This window comes from Anser anser (assembly GCF_964211835.1).
Source record: "Anser anser genome assembly, chromosome: 1".
NCBI classification, from domain to species: domain Eukaryota; kingdom Metazoa; phylum Chordata; class Aves; order Anseriformes; family Anatidae; genus Anser; species Anser anser.
Window position 1 is genome coordinate 45,146,616 of NC_139720.1, and position 17,164 is coordinate 45,163,779.

General features: G+C 49.5%; 4 protein-coding genes across 4 annotated transcripts; 3 read left to right on the plus strand and 1 right to left on the minus strand.

Annotated features, from left to right (window-relative positions):
• The first annotated feature begins 11,046 nt into the window (after positions 1–11,046).
• LOC310893582 (histone H1.01-like) lies at positions 11,047–11,799 on the plus strand. The gene has a single exon (XM_083822769.1). It carries the CDS (start codon positions 11,062–11,064, stop codon positions 11,740–11,742), a length of 681 nt encoding a protein of 226 aa, XP_083678895.1. The 5' UTR covers positions 11,047–11,061; the 3' UTR covers positions 11,743–11,799.
• Positions 11,800–12,150: 351 nt separating this feature from the next.
• Positions 12,151–12,702, minus strand: LOC310893611 (histone H2A-IV). The gene has a single exon (XM_083822836.1). The coding sequence runs from the start codon at positions 12,670–12,672 to the stop codon at positions 12,283–12,285; it is 390 nt and encodes a 129-aa protein (XP_083678962.1). The 5' UTR covers positions 12,673–12,702; the 3' UTR covers positions 12,151–12,282.
• Positions 12,703–12,794: 92 nt separating this feature from the next.
• LOC310893617 (histone H2B 7-like) lies at positions 12,795–13,454 on the plus strand. The gene has a single exon (XM_083822846.1). The coding sequence runs from the start codon at positions 12,996–12,998 to the stop codon at positions 13,374–13,376; it is 381 nt and encodes a 126-aa protein (XP_083678972.1). The 5' UTR covers positions 12,795–12,995; the 3' UTR covers positions 13,377–13,454.
• A 1,177-nt stretch (positions 13,455–14,631) lies between these two features.
• LOC310893599 (histone H3.2) lies at positions 14,632–15,169 on the plus strand. Its single transcript, XM_083822802.1, has one exon. It carries the CDS (start codon positions 14,686–14,688, stop codon positions 15,094–15,096), a length of 411 nt encoding a protein of 136 aa, XP_083678928.1. The 5' UTR covers positions 14,632–14,685; the 3' UTR covers positions 15,097–15,169.
• Positions 15,170–17,164: the final 1,995 nt, after the last annotated feature.

Genomic DNA, 17,164 nt, shown 5'->3' on the forward strand with positions numbered 1-17,164 from the left:
ACACGGAAGGGCACTGCACACAGTTACAGTCAAGATAGCAGAACTCCCCTCCTTCTCTATGGACTCTCCTGCCTTTGGGCATTTGGGGCTTTCTCTGGCCTCCACGTACCTTGATTAGTTACAACTATTTTTTACTAAGTATTCTCTGTTCTTTCCCAATGAAGAGCTGCTAGCCTGCAGGGAGAACTGGCCATTCCTACTCCAGCTCTTCTCAGCACAGCTGAAACTGGCTGAAAAACAAAGTAGAAGTCTGATCCCTAGCACATCTTGGGAAGGGAAGGATTCCCCTGTTGCAGTCTTTAGGGCTTGAGTTTCATCCAAAATAACAGGGACGTACTCCTAGTAAGAAACAGTCTCCAGCTGGCACCTATACCACTCAATGAATGCTTGGATGTGCATCCGACAAGGACTTGCCAACCCTGCTGCTGAGGGACCTGCTGCCTGCTGGCAGGCAGGACAGGAACAGGCAGGTCAGAGAAGGTGGGGATGAGAGCGGCAGCTAGCTAAGCTGCCCATGCAGGTGTGCTGGCTTGTGATGCACCACATCTCCAATTTTCCATTCTCAAAATAAAATACCTCTGAGGTGATTCCTCTTGGTAACACATGAGGACTGGGAACAATAATCAGAAATGTCCTGTCCTATTGCCAGTGTGCTTAGAGAGAGGAAGAAAGGGAAATGCTTCCTTGCTGAAAGCCGGACAGATCTTTTGTATCTTTCTTAGCATTAACATTAAGGCATAATCTCGTGCAAGAACCTCAGAAATTATTACATGTTCCCCAGACCTGATGACAGAGTAGCTGTTGGTGACATAACGTTCTCTGAAGGGAAATCTATGAAGAAAGGGTGTTTAGGATGGCATAAAGGATATCCTGGTACACTCATGAAGCCAAGGACCAAATCTGTTAAAGGGAGATCTGGCAAGAGCAAGTCACCACTCCCATAAGGCCCATGAGCCTGCGTTTTCAGGAGAGGGGAAGGTGCGCTGCTACAGAGCCAGGATGTGATGGGGACTGGCACTTGATGTTTCTCCCAGGCCCTTGGTTCAGATGTGCGCTGTGCCCGAGCACTCTGCTGCCCAGTGTCCCTGAAGAAAATTGTTAATAGCACAGGGGTGGTCAGCAGGTGTTCTTGGCCCAGGAGGATTTGTCCTGATTCCTGATACCCTGGACAAATGATCACAACATGGGAGGGAGGAAAGGAAACCTGGGAAAGAGTGTACTTCCCTGCATCTGCAGGTACACCTTGCAAGATTAGCAGAAGTTATAAGGGCAGGACATGTTTGAGTGACCTCTCGGTGTGCAAACACATGCAATTTTAAAAAATGTTTTCTAAAAATGCCATCATCCTGTGAGGTACAAAGATTTGGGGGGGTGGTATACCTCCTAGTAGCATTTGATCAAATGCAGCCTTTCGAAAGATCAGATAGTGCTTCTTGGTTCTTGTTTGGAGAGGCCAGCTGGGTCCTGTTCAAGTCCATTCAGAACCAAAATGGAAGTTCTTATTTTCCTTGCTCTAAAGGAAGATGCTGATATGGTAGACACTTTGGAAGCCTTGAGCAGGTTAGAAAGAAGCTCAAAGGAACAGCTGAGAGGATTAAGTTCTCACAGGTGGGTGGAGATGGCTGAAATGACCATGCTGGGGAAACAGTGACAAGAAAAAAGGGAAAGAAGGTGCTGGCACTGGTAACAGCATGGAGGGCTAAGGGTAAGAAAGCATCAGACTAAAAGCTGCAGGTGTGTCTGTGCAAGGAATACAGATAAGAACATAAACTCTAGTGGATTGAATATAAAAATATAACTGAGTTGACCAAAAAGGTTAGAAGAGCAGCTAGGTAAAAAAAAAAATAAATCAAAACTAATACTAGTTCCTCCATCTGTCACAGCAGCAGCAAAAATCCTGCCTGAGAGCCTGTCAGGTCGCAAGACTCCAGATCTGTAAGCCTACTGTCTGTGCCAGACACGCTGGTAGGACTATAACAAGGATAACAACAACCTCCTGGATAAATACAGCCTTTTCAATAAAGTCAGCAAAGTTTCAGTTTGCAAAAGGAAGTCCTGCCTCACAAACATCATGAAGGCTTTTTTTTGATGGGGTCATCTGGTACGTGGAGAAAGGTGACCTAGTTGACATGATTGGCTTGAGTTTCCAAAGGCTTTTAACAAAGCCTCACTGAAAAGACCCTAAAGAAAAATAATCAGCAGCAAGGTAAAAGGGAAAATCTAGCATGGATAGGTAAGTAATAAAAGAATGGAAAAAGCACAGAACTAAATAGAGAAAGGTTATCAGGGATTTCTGCAGGGGTCTGCATTAGGATCTGTGCTACTAAACAGAGCTACTAAATGACCTGGAAAAAGGGGCGAACAGTGAGATGATGGGCTTTGCAGAAAATATGGTAAGTTAAAATGCTGATGCAGTTATATGTCTAAAGAAGCTTTTGTTTTAGTGAATACCAACGCAAATACAACGTGAAGTTGATGTCCACTAAGAGTAACCATAATACATGTCTGCTCTTACAGCTCTGGGGAGGACAGAACAGAACAGAAAAGAGAATAGAGAAAAATAAAATAAAATAAAATAAAATAAAATAAAATAAAATAAAATAAAATAAAATAAAATAAAATAAAATAAAATAAAATAAAATAGGAAAAGAAAAAGACAAGACAAGAAAAAGACAAGACAAGAAAAAGACAAGAAAAAGACAAGAAAAAGACAAGAAAAAGACAAGAAAAAGACAAGAAAAAGACAAGGGAAGGGAAGGGAAGGGAAGGGAAGGGAAGGGAAGGGAAGGGAAGGGAAGGGAAGGGAAGGGAAGGCAAGGCAAGGCAAGGCAAGGCAAGGCAAGGCAAGGCAAGGCAAGGCAAGGCAAGGCAAGGCAAGGCAAGGCAAGGCAAGGCAAGGAAAGGCAAGGAAAGGCAAGGAAAGGCAAGGAAAGGCAAGGCAAGGAAAGGAAAGGAAAGGAAAGGAAAGGAAAGGAAAGGAAAGGAAAGGAAAGGAAAGGAAAGGAAAGGAAAGGAAAGGAAAGGAAAGGAAAGGAAAGGAAAGGAAAGGAATTTGAAGCCTTGAAAAAAGTCATCTGGAGCCTCAGTCCAGAAATCACATATCTCAAACTGCAGCCTTTTAGTTGTTGTTACCAGTCCTAGGCCTCATTTAAGCTCAGAAGCTTTGGCATAAGTTTACATGAGAGGTAGCAAAGCTGCAGTGTGAGGGCACAGCAAAGGAAGATGATAAGGAGTAGAGCAAACTGGAAAAGCAAAAGCAGCCACTAATAAGCACTAGATTCTAACATGCCACGAGGCAAGCAAGCCCCATGACAAGCACAAGAGCCTGCCAAGTAACAGCTAAATTTGTAATCCTGTACATTTGTAATCCTGTAAATTTGTTTTAACACACTCCACACTCCAATCTGCTATCATCTCAAACCTTTTGTTCCCCACACTGGGCACCAAAAGGACTGTTGTGGTTTAACCCTGGCGGGCAGCTCAGCACCACACAGCCACTCGCTCTTTCTTCCCAGGTGGGATGAGGAGAGAATGGGAAAAATAGAAGTCTGAGAACTCATTGGTTGAGATAAGGACAGTTCAGTGGGTAAAGCAGAAGCCGTGCACAAGCAAAACAAACCAAGGAACACATTCGCTGCTTCCCATCGGCAGGCAGGTGCTCAGCCACTTCCAGGAAAGCAGGGCTCGTCACGCAGAGCGGTTCCTTGGGAAGACAAACGCCATCACTCCCAATGTCTCCCCTTCCTCCTTCTTTACCCCAGCTGTATTGCTGAGCATGACGCCACACGGTGTGGGACATCCCTCTGGTCAGCCTGGGCCAGCTGTCCTGGCTGTGTCCCCTCCCAGCTCCTGGTGCACCCCCAGCCCCTCGCTGGCCGGGCAGCACGAGGAGCAGGAACGGCCTTGGCCCTGTGCGAGCACTGCTCTGCAACAACTGAAACCATCCATGTGTTATCACCACTATTTTCATCACAAATCCAAAACACAGCATCATATATGCCTCTGTATGTACTCCAAGAAGCTTTGGAATAAGTTAACATGAGAGGCAAAGAAATTGCTCTGCCATTTGCTGTTGCTGCTGGGAGCAAGGATGCTTTTGCTTAGGACATCCCCACCTCCAAGAACCCCAGATCTTCCTGGACTGGTGCTGTGCATGGCAGTGATGTCTTCAGATGGATGAGATCTTAGTGAAGGTTTCCTAACTCCCAAATATTGCTCATACAGGTACCACTGCTAGCATCTGTGCTGAGCTTGGTGTTTGGCAGGGGGTATTTGGGGTGTATTGGGGTGGCCTTTAAGTCCACTTTCTGTCTCCCCCTGTGCCTTGCCAGTTGCTGAGCTGGAGACCTTGCACCCTGATACCCCTGAACTGAGAGGGGCTGTTGAGAATGAAGGACATTTGAAAATGTCCTCTTTTACCTCATATCAGATGCAGGCTGGAACCCCACAAGGTGACTAAACCAATGTTGTCCTCCTTGCCTATGGGCACAAGGGCTGTGCAAGCTGTGCTTGTTTCTGTGCATGTTTCTTCAGGTTGGAAATGAGATACAGGGACAAGCCCGGCAGCAGATATGCAAAGCCCTGCAGAAAAGTGCCCATGAGCATTTTTAGTTAACAATCCAGTGTTGCAGCCCAGACATGTTTCGTCTCTTGTGATGTCTGCCTTCCTCCTTCCTGCTGCTGGCTGCAGTGAGACAGCTGAGCCCTGGTCCCAGCCACAGGGCTGTGCTGTCAGCACCCCAGTGCAGCTCTGCGGGAAGCAGAGGTGTGGGGGTGGCACTTCCTTGCTCATCAGGCTTCTCTCTTTCTGAAGGGACTCATATCTGACCACTTTAACTACCCATCAAAACTTATATTTTGTTTTATCAGCTGTTCTGTCTTCTCCCTCTTCAGAGGCCAAATGCTGCTGGCTGCACTGGAGGTTCGTATTTTTGTTTCTCAAGGAGTGCAGATTGCAATACAGATGTAGCAGCTGGTATAGTTGTTTAGCTGGATGTGTATTTATGCTAACACCGTTCAAGAAGGGAAAAATACAGCTTGCTTCCTACATCTCACGTGGGCCAGTAAGGTTGGAAGTTTGCAAAGAGATCTGATAAAAGATAAACTGATACAGCTTGTCTAGGAACCAGGATGTGATCCGAGCTGCACCTTATGGGCAGAGAACTTCAGCTGAAGGTGGCTGTCACCAGTGCTTTATGTCAGATATTCTTGAAAGGTGTGATAAAGCCACTGATACTGAGTTTATACATCTCTGGGAGCAGAGATGGTCCCACTGAACTCCCTTGAATCACGATGCCAAATTTGACAAAGCTGCCTTGGAGACTGGTTGTGGACTCTGCCTTTAAGAACAAATCAAATTATTGATGCCTATGTTAGATTTTAATCCAATTCCGTGATGTTAAATTTATACATGCTGACATCTCTTGAAGCGTCCTAGGGCTCCCCTCTATTATTCTTTGGGGGGGTATTATTTTATTTTTGCAGCACATGAGAGATTGAGTGACTACACAGATCAGACAGCAACATTTTTTATTGACTGTCGGAGCTCTAGAAAAACTTTTTCACACCTGAAGCAGCTCTGCAGGCTAGAAGTGGAACTGAGAAGCATATGGAGACTGATGCATTTCCTGACGTATACTCAAAAATTGCATCAGTGTGGATGTAGGACCTCTGATATCAATGTGAAGCTACAAGCTGCTCACGCTTCCTAGCTGTTCTGCGGCAATCTTCAACCAGAGAGCTCAATGAACTTTGAAGGTGCCTCTTAGTACAAATCCTCTTGACATGCAGGGAAACAAAGTTAAGGAGAAAGCTGGTGGTTTGCTCTTTGCCTCGTGGGCAGAACCAAATGTTGAACGTAGGTGGCCTCGGTTTCAGGTGACTGCTTGCTGAGGCTACCCTGTGACCCAGCATAGCTTTTGTAGCACTGGTCAGGCCGTGATTTTAAATTCTGTTGTTCTGGGCCCCTTCAGGACTGGAGGGTGAGACTTTCCATTTCTGCGTGTACTTCGTACTTCTGATTCTAGACAGCTGGATGTGAGGAATACTGATTCAGCCTTCAAGGCCACGGCATTCTTTTCTTTACATTTACTGGGAAAGAAAAGGCATCAGTAGGCCAAAAGGAATGTTTCCTGTGTAAAGAAAGGGACAAAATTCCTGTGTCCTCTGGGACAAAATTTCATTTTTGTCTGAATAGGACATCTGTCATAGGAATTTCTCATTTGAATACATGCCAGCAATAAAAAAGGAAAGAATGTTGCTCACATAGGTAAAAGGAACAAGAGGCATGGATGCCTTCAGGGTCCCAGAACTGAGCACTGTACGTAACACGCACTCCATGTGCTCAAAAGGAAGGTGGCAAAAGAACCCACTAGAAGTATCCCTCCTCCGCCGGCTCTTCTCTGAAGATGTCCGCTTGCCCAGCCCCACGCAGCTCCCCTGGCTGTGCAGGAGCGGTGATGCCAGCAGCTAAAAGCGCTTCAGCGGCTGGACGTCGGCGCCCAGCTGCTCCTTTCCTTTGCAGACTCTGCATCCCAGCGGCCTCCTGGAAAAGTGCAGGGAGCATCAGCCTCAGGCCCTGCCCTCCAGCAGCCCGGGGAGAGGAGCCTCCCCCCCGGGCGGTGGGCATTTGCCCCAGGAGCAAGGCGCCAGCCGGCCCCTCGTCCGCGCAGGGCGCAGCGCATCTCCCCGGCCTCTGCGCAGAGCCGAGGGCTTGCTCTTGGCTTTGGGTACCGTGGGGCACTGGCTGCTGGAAGAAGGGAAGTGAGAAGGGTCAAAGCTATGGGTATAGAAGGAACAAAGCTGGCCATGAATGGTCTTTCCGTGGAGGCTGCAGGGGTGCCTAAATGCAGCGCGTGCTCTTCTCCAAGCAGTTGTGTTATCAAACACTCAAGAGAGCTGAAACGGATTCAAAAGACAGCTATGAAGCATCTAGAGTAATTGGGGGAGAGCTCACAAGCTCAGCTGCTACTAGCAACTAAAAGAAGTTGTCCTCTCCTTGGCAGACCCAGTGACCACCGCTGCCTCTGGCTCTTCCCCTCTGGAGAGGCTGGGAGGGGAGGTCCAGGGTGGGTGAGACCTGAGGGGCTTGTACCAGCTGGCGGCGTGAGATCAGCTGCCTTCGAGGAAGCCAGCCCAAGGTGGCTGAGGCAGCCCTGTGGCACGGGGATGTGGCTCCGAGCGGGCTGGGTGCCCACGGGTTCCCACCTCTGGTTACCAGGGAGTTGGTGTGGTCACCCAACCCACAGCCCTGCAGCGGCATTTTCCGCAGACAGCAGCTAAAAGGTGGAAAAAATAGCCCTTGCTACTGATCCCTTTATGGTTTGTGTTTTGCTGGAGGAGATGGAAATGCTGTTATCTAGAAGGACAGGTTGGGAACTGAAGCTGGCTGCTGCTAGCCCACATCCTCTCAAGGTGTTTCCCCATGGGGCCAACCCCACCTGCGGGTTGACATCCCCACTTGGCCTGTGTATGCACAGGAGGGAGCTGAGGTTTGTGACAAATTGGAAGTGAAAATATGCAAACAAATTCATTGCATTTCGACTTTTCCTTTTCCTTCTTTTTCTTTTCTTCTTCTTCTTTTCCCCTATTAAATTAAATGAAAAACTCTGAACTGTTTTCTCCTGACAGGAAATGTTGAGAGTTAACATGTTAACACCAGGAGGGAAGAAAATGTGAAACTGACAAAAGCTTGAGGATCCAAATATGATTCAATTTTTAAGAAATGTGGACAAGTGACTTGCAGTTCTCCCACCTCTAAAGTGGGGGTGGCCTCTACTTGTTTTGGAATGATGTGGAAACACAAAAAGAACAAACATAGCGTGCTTAAACACTAACGGCACGTGGAAAACTCATAAGGAAGGGCAGGAAGAGGAGCACAAAAAAAGTCAGGAAGAATTATCATGAGTATGTGTAGACAGACAAATGCTAGGTTACTGTAAGGTGATCTCCCTAGGGCCAGTAATGACATTGATGGTGGCCACTATGCTTCATCACCTAGAGCAAGGTGACCATAAAAGGGACATGCAATAAATGGAAAACTACCCTAATATTGCAACAACTTCTTATTGTCTTGCAGGCTTTAAGTGTGGTTTGAATTACTATATTTTTTTAGAGTTAGTAGGCATAAGTTATTTGTTACAACAATCTATATTCTTCACACTGGCTGTGCTCTGTAAAGGCTTTCAGGTCTAGTTTTGCAGTCTAAGCTGGATCACGTTGATAGCACTAGCAGCAATATTCTGGATGATTTGCTGGCAGATTACCCTACCAGACGCTCCACGCCAAGAGCGTCCAGAGACCGACAGCTGTGACGTCCTGTAATTTCTTGATGGTCGCCTCTTCTAATGCGAGGCAGCAAAGCTTGCTGGAAATGCGATGGTAAATGGATGAGAACAGTAAGGGAGGGAGAATCTCTCGTAGCAAGTATCCTCCCTATCTGCTGTTCTTGTGTGTCTGCATTGCAGGAAATTGTGTACTACTTCTGTGTATCCTAATTAAGTCTGATCATGACTAGAGTAATAATCTTGGTGCATAACTTCAGGGTGTTTTTTTCTTTGTGCTGCACACAAGGAATAGCTGTATTTGGGGGAGGAGGGCAAACCACTGTCCCTGTGGTTTCTCATTCACTGATGAATGAAGTGACACTATATTCAGCTCTTCCTGTGTGCCTTAATTTTTCTCTGGTACTTATGCACCCTCTGCCCTCATACGCACTGCTTTGCTGCTTGTTTGTGAGGTGGTCATGAGAATATACTGTCTTCTAAACAAGAATGGAAGGGAACAGTGGAGTAAACACATAAATGGAAAATCAAATAACCAGAAGCAGTTAAAATAATTATAAAAATGGCTTCAATTTGCAAAATTGCCATTTAACATTTGATGAAGATCAATACCTTCAAAAGTGGAGTGAGGGCTACAGCAAGGTGCTGTAGCATTGCTCTGGCACATATTGAGAGGCTTTTTCCCTGGAATTGGTTGGTGTTGTAGTTATCACTGCTATATAAGATTTAGACAGACAGCTGTATTCCATCTGACTACACGTGTGCAAGATTTTTAATACTCAGAGGAAAAGAGTCTTGAGAATATCAAATTACAGACTGGAGAAAAACCTTGCAGAGAATAGGGGAAATTGTTTTATTGTGATGTAGAAAGGTTTCCATCCCAACCCCCAGTCTCAGCACCAGCGATGTGAAAAGAGTTAGTGAGTATTGAGAGATTCAGCCTATAGACATTGCAACAAAATCAGTTTTTAAAGAACATTAAGGGTTTTACCAGACCTAGATGGGATGGGAGAGAGGTAGTCATCCACTTTCAGGAAATGTTAGGAGACATGATACTTATTTCACTAGTCAGTTCTCTAATCCCCCTGTTGCTATGTGCAGTAAATCTGGCTTACAGTTAAGTACTCTTGCCCTTGTAAAATTCCTAGGGAATATCACTATATAAACCATCCTGCTTCCAACACTGCTTGGATAGCCCACATCCAGATGTGATGGATTTTCCATCTAATACCCTCCTTTCCTGTGGAATAACTCCTCAGCTAGGAAACCCCAATGACGAAGAGTTAGATAGAAAGCATAAGTGGGAGAGATGAATATTTTTATTTTCCTGAAGTCATTTTTACCATAAGGATTGGAGAAAAGGTCAAAACATGTATACAAATTTTTTTGAGAAGGGGACTTTATGAATTAACTGAAGATGATGGGCCACTCAAAAGATTTGAGAGGCTAATTTGCCTGCCCTGTATTGGAATGAGAGGGGTGACCAATTTGTTGAAACAATGAAGTTGAATTTCTGTTCAGCCCCATGTGCAAACTGTACAAGAACAATTTTTATACATTAGCGTAAAGGCAGCAATGTAATGACAGGGTGCTAAACAGGGTGATGGCTATTAGTGGACAACCTTTGAGATAAATAAATTTGGAAATCCTGTTAGGTTCACACAAATATATACAAAGTTTTAGCTGATAAGGAGGCATGCATGCTAATAGGGTAGTCACCACAGCATGGACAAACAGCTTTGGGTCCCTGTATACTGCAGTTAAAGATTTTGTGTACAGAAATTGCTGTGACTTTATCTGTAATCTGCAGAATGAGCAGTGAGCAAAGATTGTGATTTTTCTTCTTAGTTTGGCATCAAAATACGCACAGAATGGTGTTTTATGTCTCCCGCAGATGTGATCTCTTGTCAATTATTTCCATGTTACTGAATCATACCAACATGTTTTACAGAAATAGCACTATGTGCTTTATTTAGAGTGTGGTTTGTTCCTGTATGCCAGAGACGTACATGAAGCTCAGTGATTCGACACAAACGTTTTCCTATTTGGTCTTTGCGTCCCTGTTCATGCTATTAACATTAAAGAGCCCTGCGCTGCGCGAACAACAGCAAAGGGTTGCAGAGAAAGTTGCCCATCGGGAGGTGGATAAAGTGTACGCTATCTACTGCTTCACACGGACGCTCTGGAAATCGTAGCTGGGAAAGTACGGGGAAAAAAATCACTAATTCGGTGTTTCTCAGGAGCCGGAGGTACAACGCTCGGTGAGACAAGCGGAGGCACGGCTTCTGGGAGCTTGTGCTACCTCACTCTCTTTGAAACCTTTTCATTTCAAACAGGTAGTTTCTAAACGCTAGCTTTCTTCTCTGACGGGAAGAAGACCCTCTGAAGCTTAGCACTGAGTGTGCTGCCTCACGTTAACATTAAAGGACAATTCCTAATTTACAAAGAAAAACAAAACTTTCGCTCTCTCAAGGACCGCTCGCTTCCAGGACGCGGCATTTCTGCTCCCCTCCCTCCCCAAACTCAACCCTTCCCGGAACGAGACCCCGACGGGCGAAGGCAGACACCCCCACGGTCCCCCAGGGGCAGAAAAGGGGCGACTTGGCGAGGGATAAAATATTAAAAAAACGATTTATTCTCGCCCAAGAAACACAAGCCGAGCCGCCGAGCGCCGGGCGGCGGCGGGGCGGGGCGGGGCGGCCGCACCAATCAGCGCCCGCTGCGCTGCTATAAAGGGGGCGCCGCCGCCGCCAGCACCGCGATCCGCGCCCGTCGCGACATGGCCGAGACCGCGCCCGTCGCAGCGCCCGCCGCTGCTGCTGCTGCTGCCGCCGCCCCGGCCCCCGCCGCCAAGGCCGCCGGCAAGAAGCCGAAGAAGGCGGCGGGCGGCTCCAAGGCGCGCAAGCCCGCGGGCCCCAGCGTCACCGAGCTGATCACCAAGGCCGTGGCCGCCTCCAAGGAGCGCAAGGGGCTCTCCCTCGCCGCGCTCAAGAAGGCGCTGGCCGCCGGCGGCTACGACGTGGAGAAGAACAACAGCCGCATCAAGCTGGGGCTCAAGAGCCTCGTCGGCAAGGGCACCCTGGTGCAGACCAAGGGCACCGGCGCCTCCGGCTCCTTCCGCCTCAGCAAGAAGCCCGGCGAGGTGAAGGAGAAGGCGCCCAAGAAGCGGGCGGCCGCGGCCAAGCCCAAGAAGCCGGCGGCCAAGAAGCCCGCCAGCGCCGCCAAGAAGCCCAAGAAGCCGGCGGTGAAGAAGAGCCCCAAGAAAGCCAAGAAGCCGGCGGCTGCTGCCACCAAGAAGGCTGCCAAGAGCCCCAAGAAGGCGACCAAGGCTGCCAAGCCCAAAAAGGCAGCGGCAGCAAAGAGCCCAGCCAAGACAAAGGCAGTGAAGCCCAAAGCTGCCAAGCCCAAGGCTGCCAAGCCCAAAGCAGCCAAGGCGAAAAAGGCACCCAAGAAGAAATAAGCCCCTGTGGAAGGAAACCTTCCCCACTTAAACCCAACGGCTCTTTTAAGAGCCACCCAAGCTTTCCTAAAAAGAGCTGAAACGCTGACTGAGATGGCGTTGTTACAGACCACGCGAATGATACTGGGCACAACGTACGTTTTGGTTCGGGACAGGCAGAGCAGGCTCGGAGCAGCCGCTCTACGGACTTCAAATCCCCCCGTCGCTTAAAAGCTGAGCGGCGGGAGAGTTAAAGCGGCGCTTTGAAACACCCGCACAGCGCCGGGATTGGCGGCGGGCCGCGGCTGCCGAGCTGCTCCCGCAGCGCTGCGCGGCTCCGCCCCCGGACGGGGCGTGGGGAAGGGCGGCGGGGCCGGTAAGGGCTGCGCCCTGCACTGCTAGGGCGCTCAGTACTCCGACTGACTGAAGCTTTGGGAAAAACTGCTGCTTTTACTGACTTTAAACAGTGAGATTCCAGCTCTTTTTCTGGACTTGTTGGTGGCTCTGAAAAGAGCCTTTGGGTTTCGATAGGAAGGACTTCCCGGGCGCTGTTCTCGGTGTTCACTTGGCCTTGGCCTTGTGGCTGTCGGTCTTCTTGGGCAGCAGCACGGCCTGGATGTTGGGCAGCACCCCGCCCTGCGCGATGGTGACCTTGCCCAGCAGCTTGTTGAGCTCCTCGTCGTTGCGGATGGCCAGCTGCAGGTGGCGGGGGATGATGCGCGTCTTCTTGTTGTCGCGGGCCGCGTTGCCCGCCAGCTCCAGGATCTCGGCCGTCAGGTACTCCAGCACGGCCGCCAGGTACACCGGGGCGCCGGCGCCCACCCGCTCCGCGTAGTTGCCCTTGCGCAGCAGCCGGTGCACGCGGCCCACGGGGAACTGCAGCCCGGCCCGCGACGAGCGCGACTTGGCCTTGGCCCGCGCCTTCCCGCCCTGCTTCCCGCGCCCAGACATCGCAGCGACTGAAAAGTCAGCACCAGAAGACGTGAAGAAATGCCGCCCGCCTCCCAGCTCGGCCTTATATCCCTTCCCAGTAAAAGCAGCGTGATTCGATAGGCCGAGAAGGAGATACTGCAAAAGCAGCCAATGGGAAGGCGGATCGAATTCGAACCAATGGAGACGAAAGACGGAGAGCAATGAGAATAAGGAAGCGAGTCAGCCAATAGAAACAGACACTCGAGGATCCCCTAATTTGCATACGGTCACTATATAAGAAGGGAGCACGTAGTCGCCGGAAACACCTCATCAGTTTGAAGAGGTGCAGGAAAGAACGAGCAATGCCTGAGCCGGCGAAATCCGCGCCCGCGCCCAAGAAGGGCTCCAAGAAAGCCGTCACCAAGACGCAGAAGAAGGGTGACAAGAAAAGAAAGAGAGCCCGCAAGGAGAGCTACTCCATCTACGTGTACAAGGTGCTGAAGCAGGTGCACCCGGACACGGGCATCTCATCCAAGGCCATGGGCATCATGAACTCCTTCGTCAATGACATCTTTGAGCGCATCGCCGGCGAGGCGTCGCGTCTGGCGCACTACAACAAGCGCTCGACCATCACCTCGCGGGAGATCCAGACGGCTGTGCGGCTCCTGCTGCCCGGCGAGCTGGCCAAGCACGCCGTCTCCGAGGGCACCAAGGCGGTCACCAAGTACACCAGCTCCAAGTAGAGCGCCGTGGATCCTGTTTTTAACCCAAAGGCTCTTTTAAGAGCCATCCACGTTTTCAATAAAAGAGCTGACGCAGTAGTGATGGCTTGTAAATGCTTTTTTTTTTTTTTTCAGACATTATCTATTTGCAATAAGGCATGAGTTGCAAACATACCAGGGAACGTTTCACACAACCCTAAATGGACATGGGAGTCCACTTGTTTCTAGTTTGAGATAAACAATAACTCAGGATCATCGGTGTTCCTATCGGTGCGTGAACTAAGTGTTCAGGAGAGAAGACACTTGCTTCCCGCCCCCCGCCCCCACGACCCGACGTCCTCATAAGGGGCAAGACCGCTAAACCAGAGTGTTTAATCTCGCTTACAGCAGCCAAGAGGCTCGTGTGTGCACGACTTCACCGTTACCGTAGTCGTAGGCTAGCGGTAAAGCAACCCGGGCTGCTTCATTGCTCTGTTGCTCCCCGAGCACGGTGTACCCCGCGGCCCGCTCCTGCGCTCCCGGCCATTTCTCCGCACAACCCCCGAAATGGAAATCACCGCGCCGGGGGCACCGGAGGGGCGGGCGGAAGGACGGCGCTGGCGAGCCCCGCCGCAGTCCGACCTGAGTGAGAACTGCGCGGAGCCTCCCGGCAGGCGGCCCCGCCACGGCTCAGGGAGGGGGCGGGGACTGGCGGCGCTCGGCGGCTCGGAGCGCGTCCCCGTTTCCCCGCGAGGGGCAGGGCCTTAAGGCGAGGGGGGGGGGGGTGTGCTGTGGGGGGGCAGCAGCCAGGAAGCGTTCGGGGTGGCGGAACGGCGGCCGCGGGCTAAGCCTGGGAGGGTCGTGTCGTGGCCCTGAACCGGCAGCGGTCGGCGAAAAAGCAGAAGCAGCGATCTCTCGGGAGAGACGGAGGCCGTGCTGCTCCCGGTCCCAGCATCCCCGTCTGCCGGCCTCGCCAGGCTGCACGCCTCCCACGCCGCTACTCGTGGGAGCGGCTCCGGCATTTCTCCTTGGGCAGCACGGCAGCCGGCGCGTAAAAGCTCCGGAGGGCCGGCCCGCCCGCGGAGATGAGCGGAGCGCTCAAGCACGGGGCTGGCTGCGGCGGGCGGGGGCAGCGGCAGGCGCTGCCGGCTCCCGGGGGGCGGGGCAGGCGGGCGGGCTTCCCGGCCCCGAAGCGCGGGCTTTTCGAGCGCGCGCCTCGGCCAATGGCAGCCGGCCTCCCGCGGGCGTCCAATGGGCGGGGGCCCTCGGCTATAAATACCGCCGCCGCCGCCGCGCTCTCGCCACTGCTCGGTGCCGGAGGCTCAGAGAGAGCGGAGGTGAGTGACGGGCGATGGCGCGCACGAAGCAGACGGCGCGTAAGTCGACGGGCGGGAAGGCGCCCCGCAAGCAGCTGGCCACCAAGGCGGCCCGCAAGAGCGCGCCGGCCACGGGCGGCGTGAAGAAGCCGCACCGCTACCGGCCCGGCACGGTGGCGCTGCGCGAGATCCGGCGCTACCAGAAGTCGACGGAGCTGCTGATCCGCAAGCTGCCCTTCCAGCGGCTGGTGCGCGAGATCGCGCAGGACTTCAAGACCGACCTGCGCTTCCAGAGCTCGGCCGTGATGGCGCTGCAGGAGGCGAGCGAGGCCTACCTGGTGGGGCTCTTCGAGGACACCAACCTGTGCGCCATCCACGCCAAGCGCGTCACCATCATGCCCAAGGACATCCAGCTCGCCCGCCGCATCCGCGGGGAGCGCGCCTGAGGCTCCTGCGCCAGCCTCCCTCTCCTTGATCCTCAACTTCATCCCTGCACCCTAAAGGCTCTTTTAAGAGCCACCACTTCGCCACTCGAGAGAGCTGTGACACTGCCTTACCTGATACTTGAATAAGACAAAATCCTTGAGTTCTTAGAAGGTATTGTGAATTTTAGACTGTTTTATATGTACTACTAAACCTTCCCTTTAGTTAGCTTCCCCACCCTGTACTCTGCAGTTCGTTACCAACAGTCCAGAGAGAAAAGCGTTTATAAATGTTTCTAAGGAGTATCCCGTTGGGTTTTTAAGCAAACAGCATTATGTGCTGTTTTAGTTGAAGGGCTTGGAAATATATCTGTTCGGCTACACTGAAGAAGAAACAGAAAATCAGCAAATGAGATCTTCATTAAACATGTTGAGAACTATACTGTTCATTTAAAAAAAAAAAAAAAGTAAAAAGATCGGCAGTTTTATTGTCCCCTGCACTCTTTTCTATTTTTAAGGAACATGAAAGGCAGGATCTGTGTTAGGATATCGAAGATTAACATTACATATATTTTTTTTAAAATTAAAGAAATTGATACAAATATACTCGGTCACTTAAGACTTTAATAAGGAAGTAGGACTGTCAGATATCTTAAGTTTCACAGGAATAAAAAACGCTTCTAAAGAAATCCTTATGTTAGGGTTAATAGGAAATTCAAGCAAAGGAATCCATTTGCTCTTTATATTCTAAATGTTGTTTGCCTGACTTGGAGAAATCCGGCTGGAGTACTGTAAAACAGCGAGACTGGGAAAGCTAGAGACAAGCTAGAGACAAACTAGAAGCTGGAGGATGCTTCTGGGAAGTGTAGTTGCCCCCCTGCCCCTCTCCTCGCCTGTCTCCCACCCCCCCCCCCCACCCCCCCCGCCCTTCGCAAAGAGGAAGCGCTGGCACAGGGGAAATATTTCTGGTTCATTCGGACCAAAAGAGCTAGGGGAGGGGAAGCAGCTGCCAAGCCTTTGGGGCTCTGTTAGAGGCCTGTAGGAAACATCTTTAAACGGCTTTGAGAATTGAGGATAAGAGTTTGTATTTGATTCTAAAAAGAAGGTAGAGTCAGAAGAGGAATACAATGTGAGGTCAACATTTACTATAATTTAGTTAGTTTTAGTGCAAGATTTTTGTAGACAGGAAATTACAGTTGGCCTGTAGTTCATTTTCATTTCCCAGTTTATCTTGTCTAGTCTTTCAGTCTCTATTTAACATCTCAGAGAAGTTACAATTTCTTTTCATTCACAAATAAAACATTCAGATTCCTGTGATTTTGATTCTTATGGCATCTTTTCCTCTGCCTTTGATCACGCAGTCCGGCCTATCCAATATGCTGCTGTAAATGTTATCATCCAAATTGGTCTGAAATGAAAATTTAGCTATTTGAGGATGGCATCTGGGGAACTCTGTGGTAAGTTTCACAGGGCATGTTTCAGAAACACTACACAGGACATAAAACACCCAATACAAGAAATATTCTCAACATTATTGTATATATGAAAGGGATAGAGACTAGAAAACAGCATTTTTTTTTTTTTCTGTGAAGGTCATGTGTAGGGTAGCAGTACATACATACAGACATGTATCTTATATGTAGACATGAATGTACATACACATACATATATTTATGCTTTTCCTTCACTCAGTATCTATCTACCATTCTCTCTTTCCAAATTCCCTATGTCTCAGAACCACCTGGATTATCCTATCTGGTTTTACTATTTGAGGTTCTGATCTATTCTGCTATATTGATTAAAAAAAATGAAAGAATCTACTCTATCTTTTTGCACATTAACACTTGCACAATAAGGGGTGAAAACTTGCTTAAATGGAACTGCTTGGGCTAGAGTAACATACAGACTGTGCCCATAATTGTAATTTAAAAGGAATTATTATTAATTGTAATTTAAAAGGAACTATGTATCTGACTATAAGACTTTGGACAATAGGCTACATCCCGTTTGTTCTTCTTGTTCCATGTTGGCAGGAGATTCTTCGCTGAAATGACTTAAATTTGTAGCGAAGTACCACTTTGAGGATAGCAAA

What these genes read in the sequence shown, in the direction of transcription:
- LOC310893582 (XM_083822769.1), top strand. Translation starts at nt 11,062, where the DNA reads ATGGCCGAGACCGCGCCCGTCGCAGCGCCCGCCGCTGCTGCTGCTGCT.
- LOC310893611 (XM_083822836.1), bottom strand. Translation starts at nt 12,672, where the DNA reads ATGTCTGGGCGCGGGAAGCAGGGCGGGAAGGCGCGGGCCAAGGCCAAG.
- LOC310893617 (XM_083822846.1), top strand. Translation starts at nt 12,996, where the DNA reads ATGCCTGAGCCGGCGAAATCCGCGCCCGCGCCCAAGAAGGGCTCCAAG.
- LOC310893599 (XM_083822802.1), top strand. Translation starts at nt 14,686, where the DNA reads ATGGCGCGCACGAAGCAGACGGCGCGTAAGTCGACGGGCGGGAAGGCG.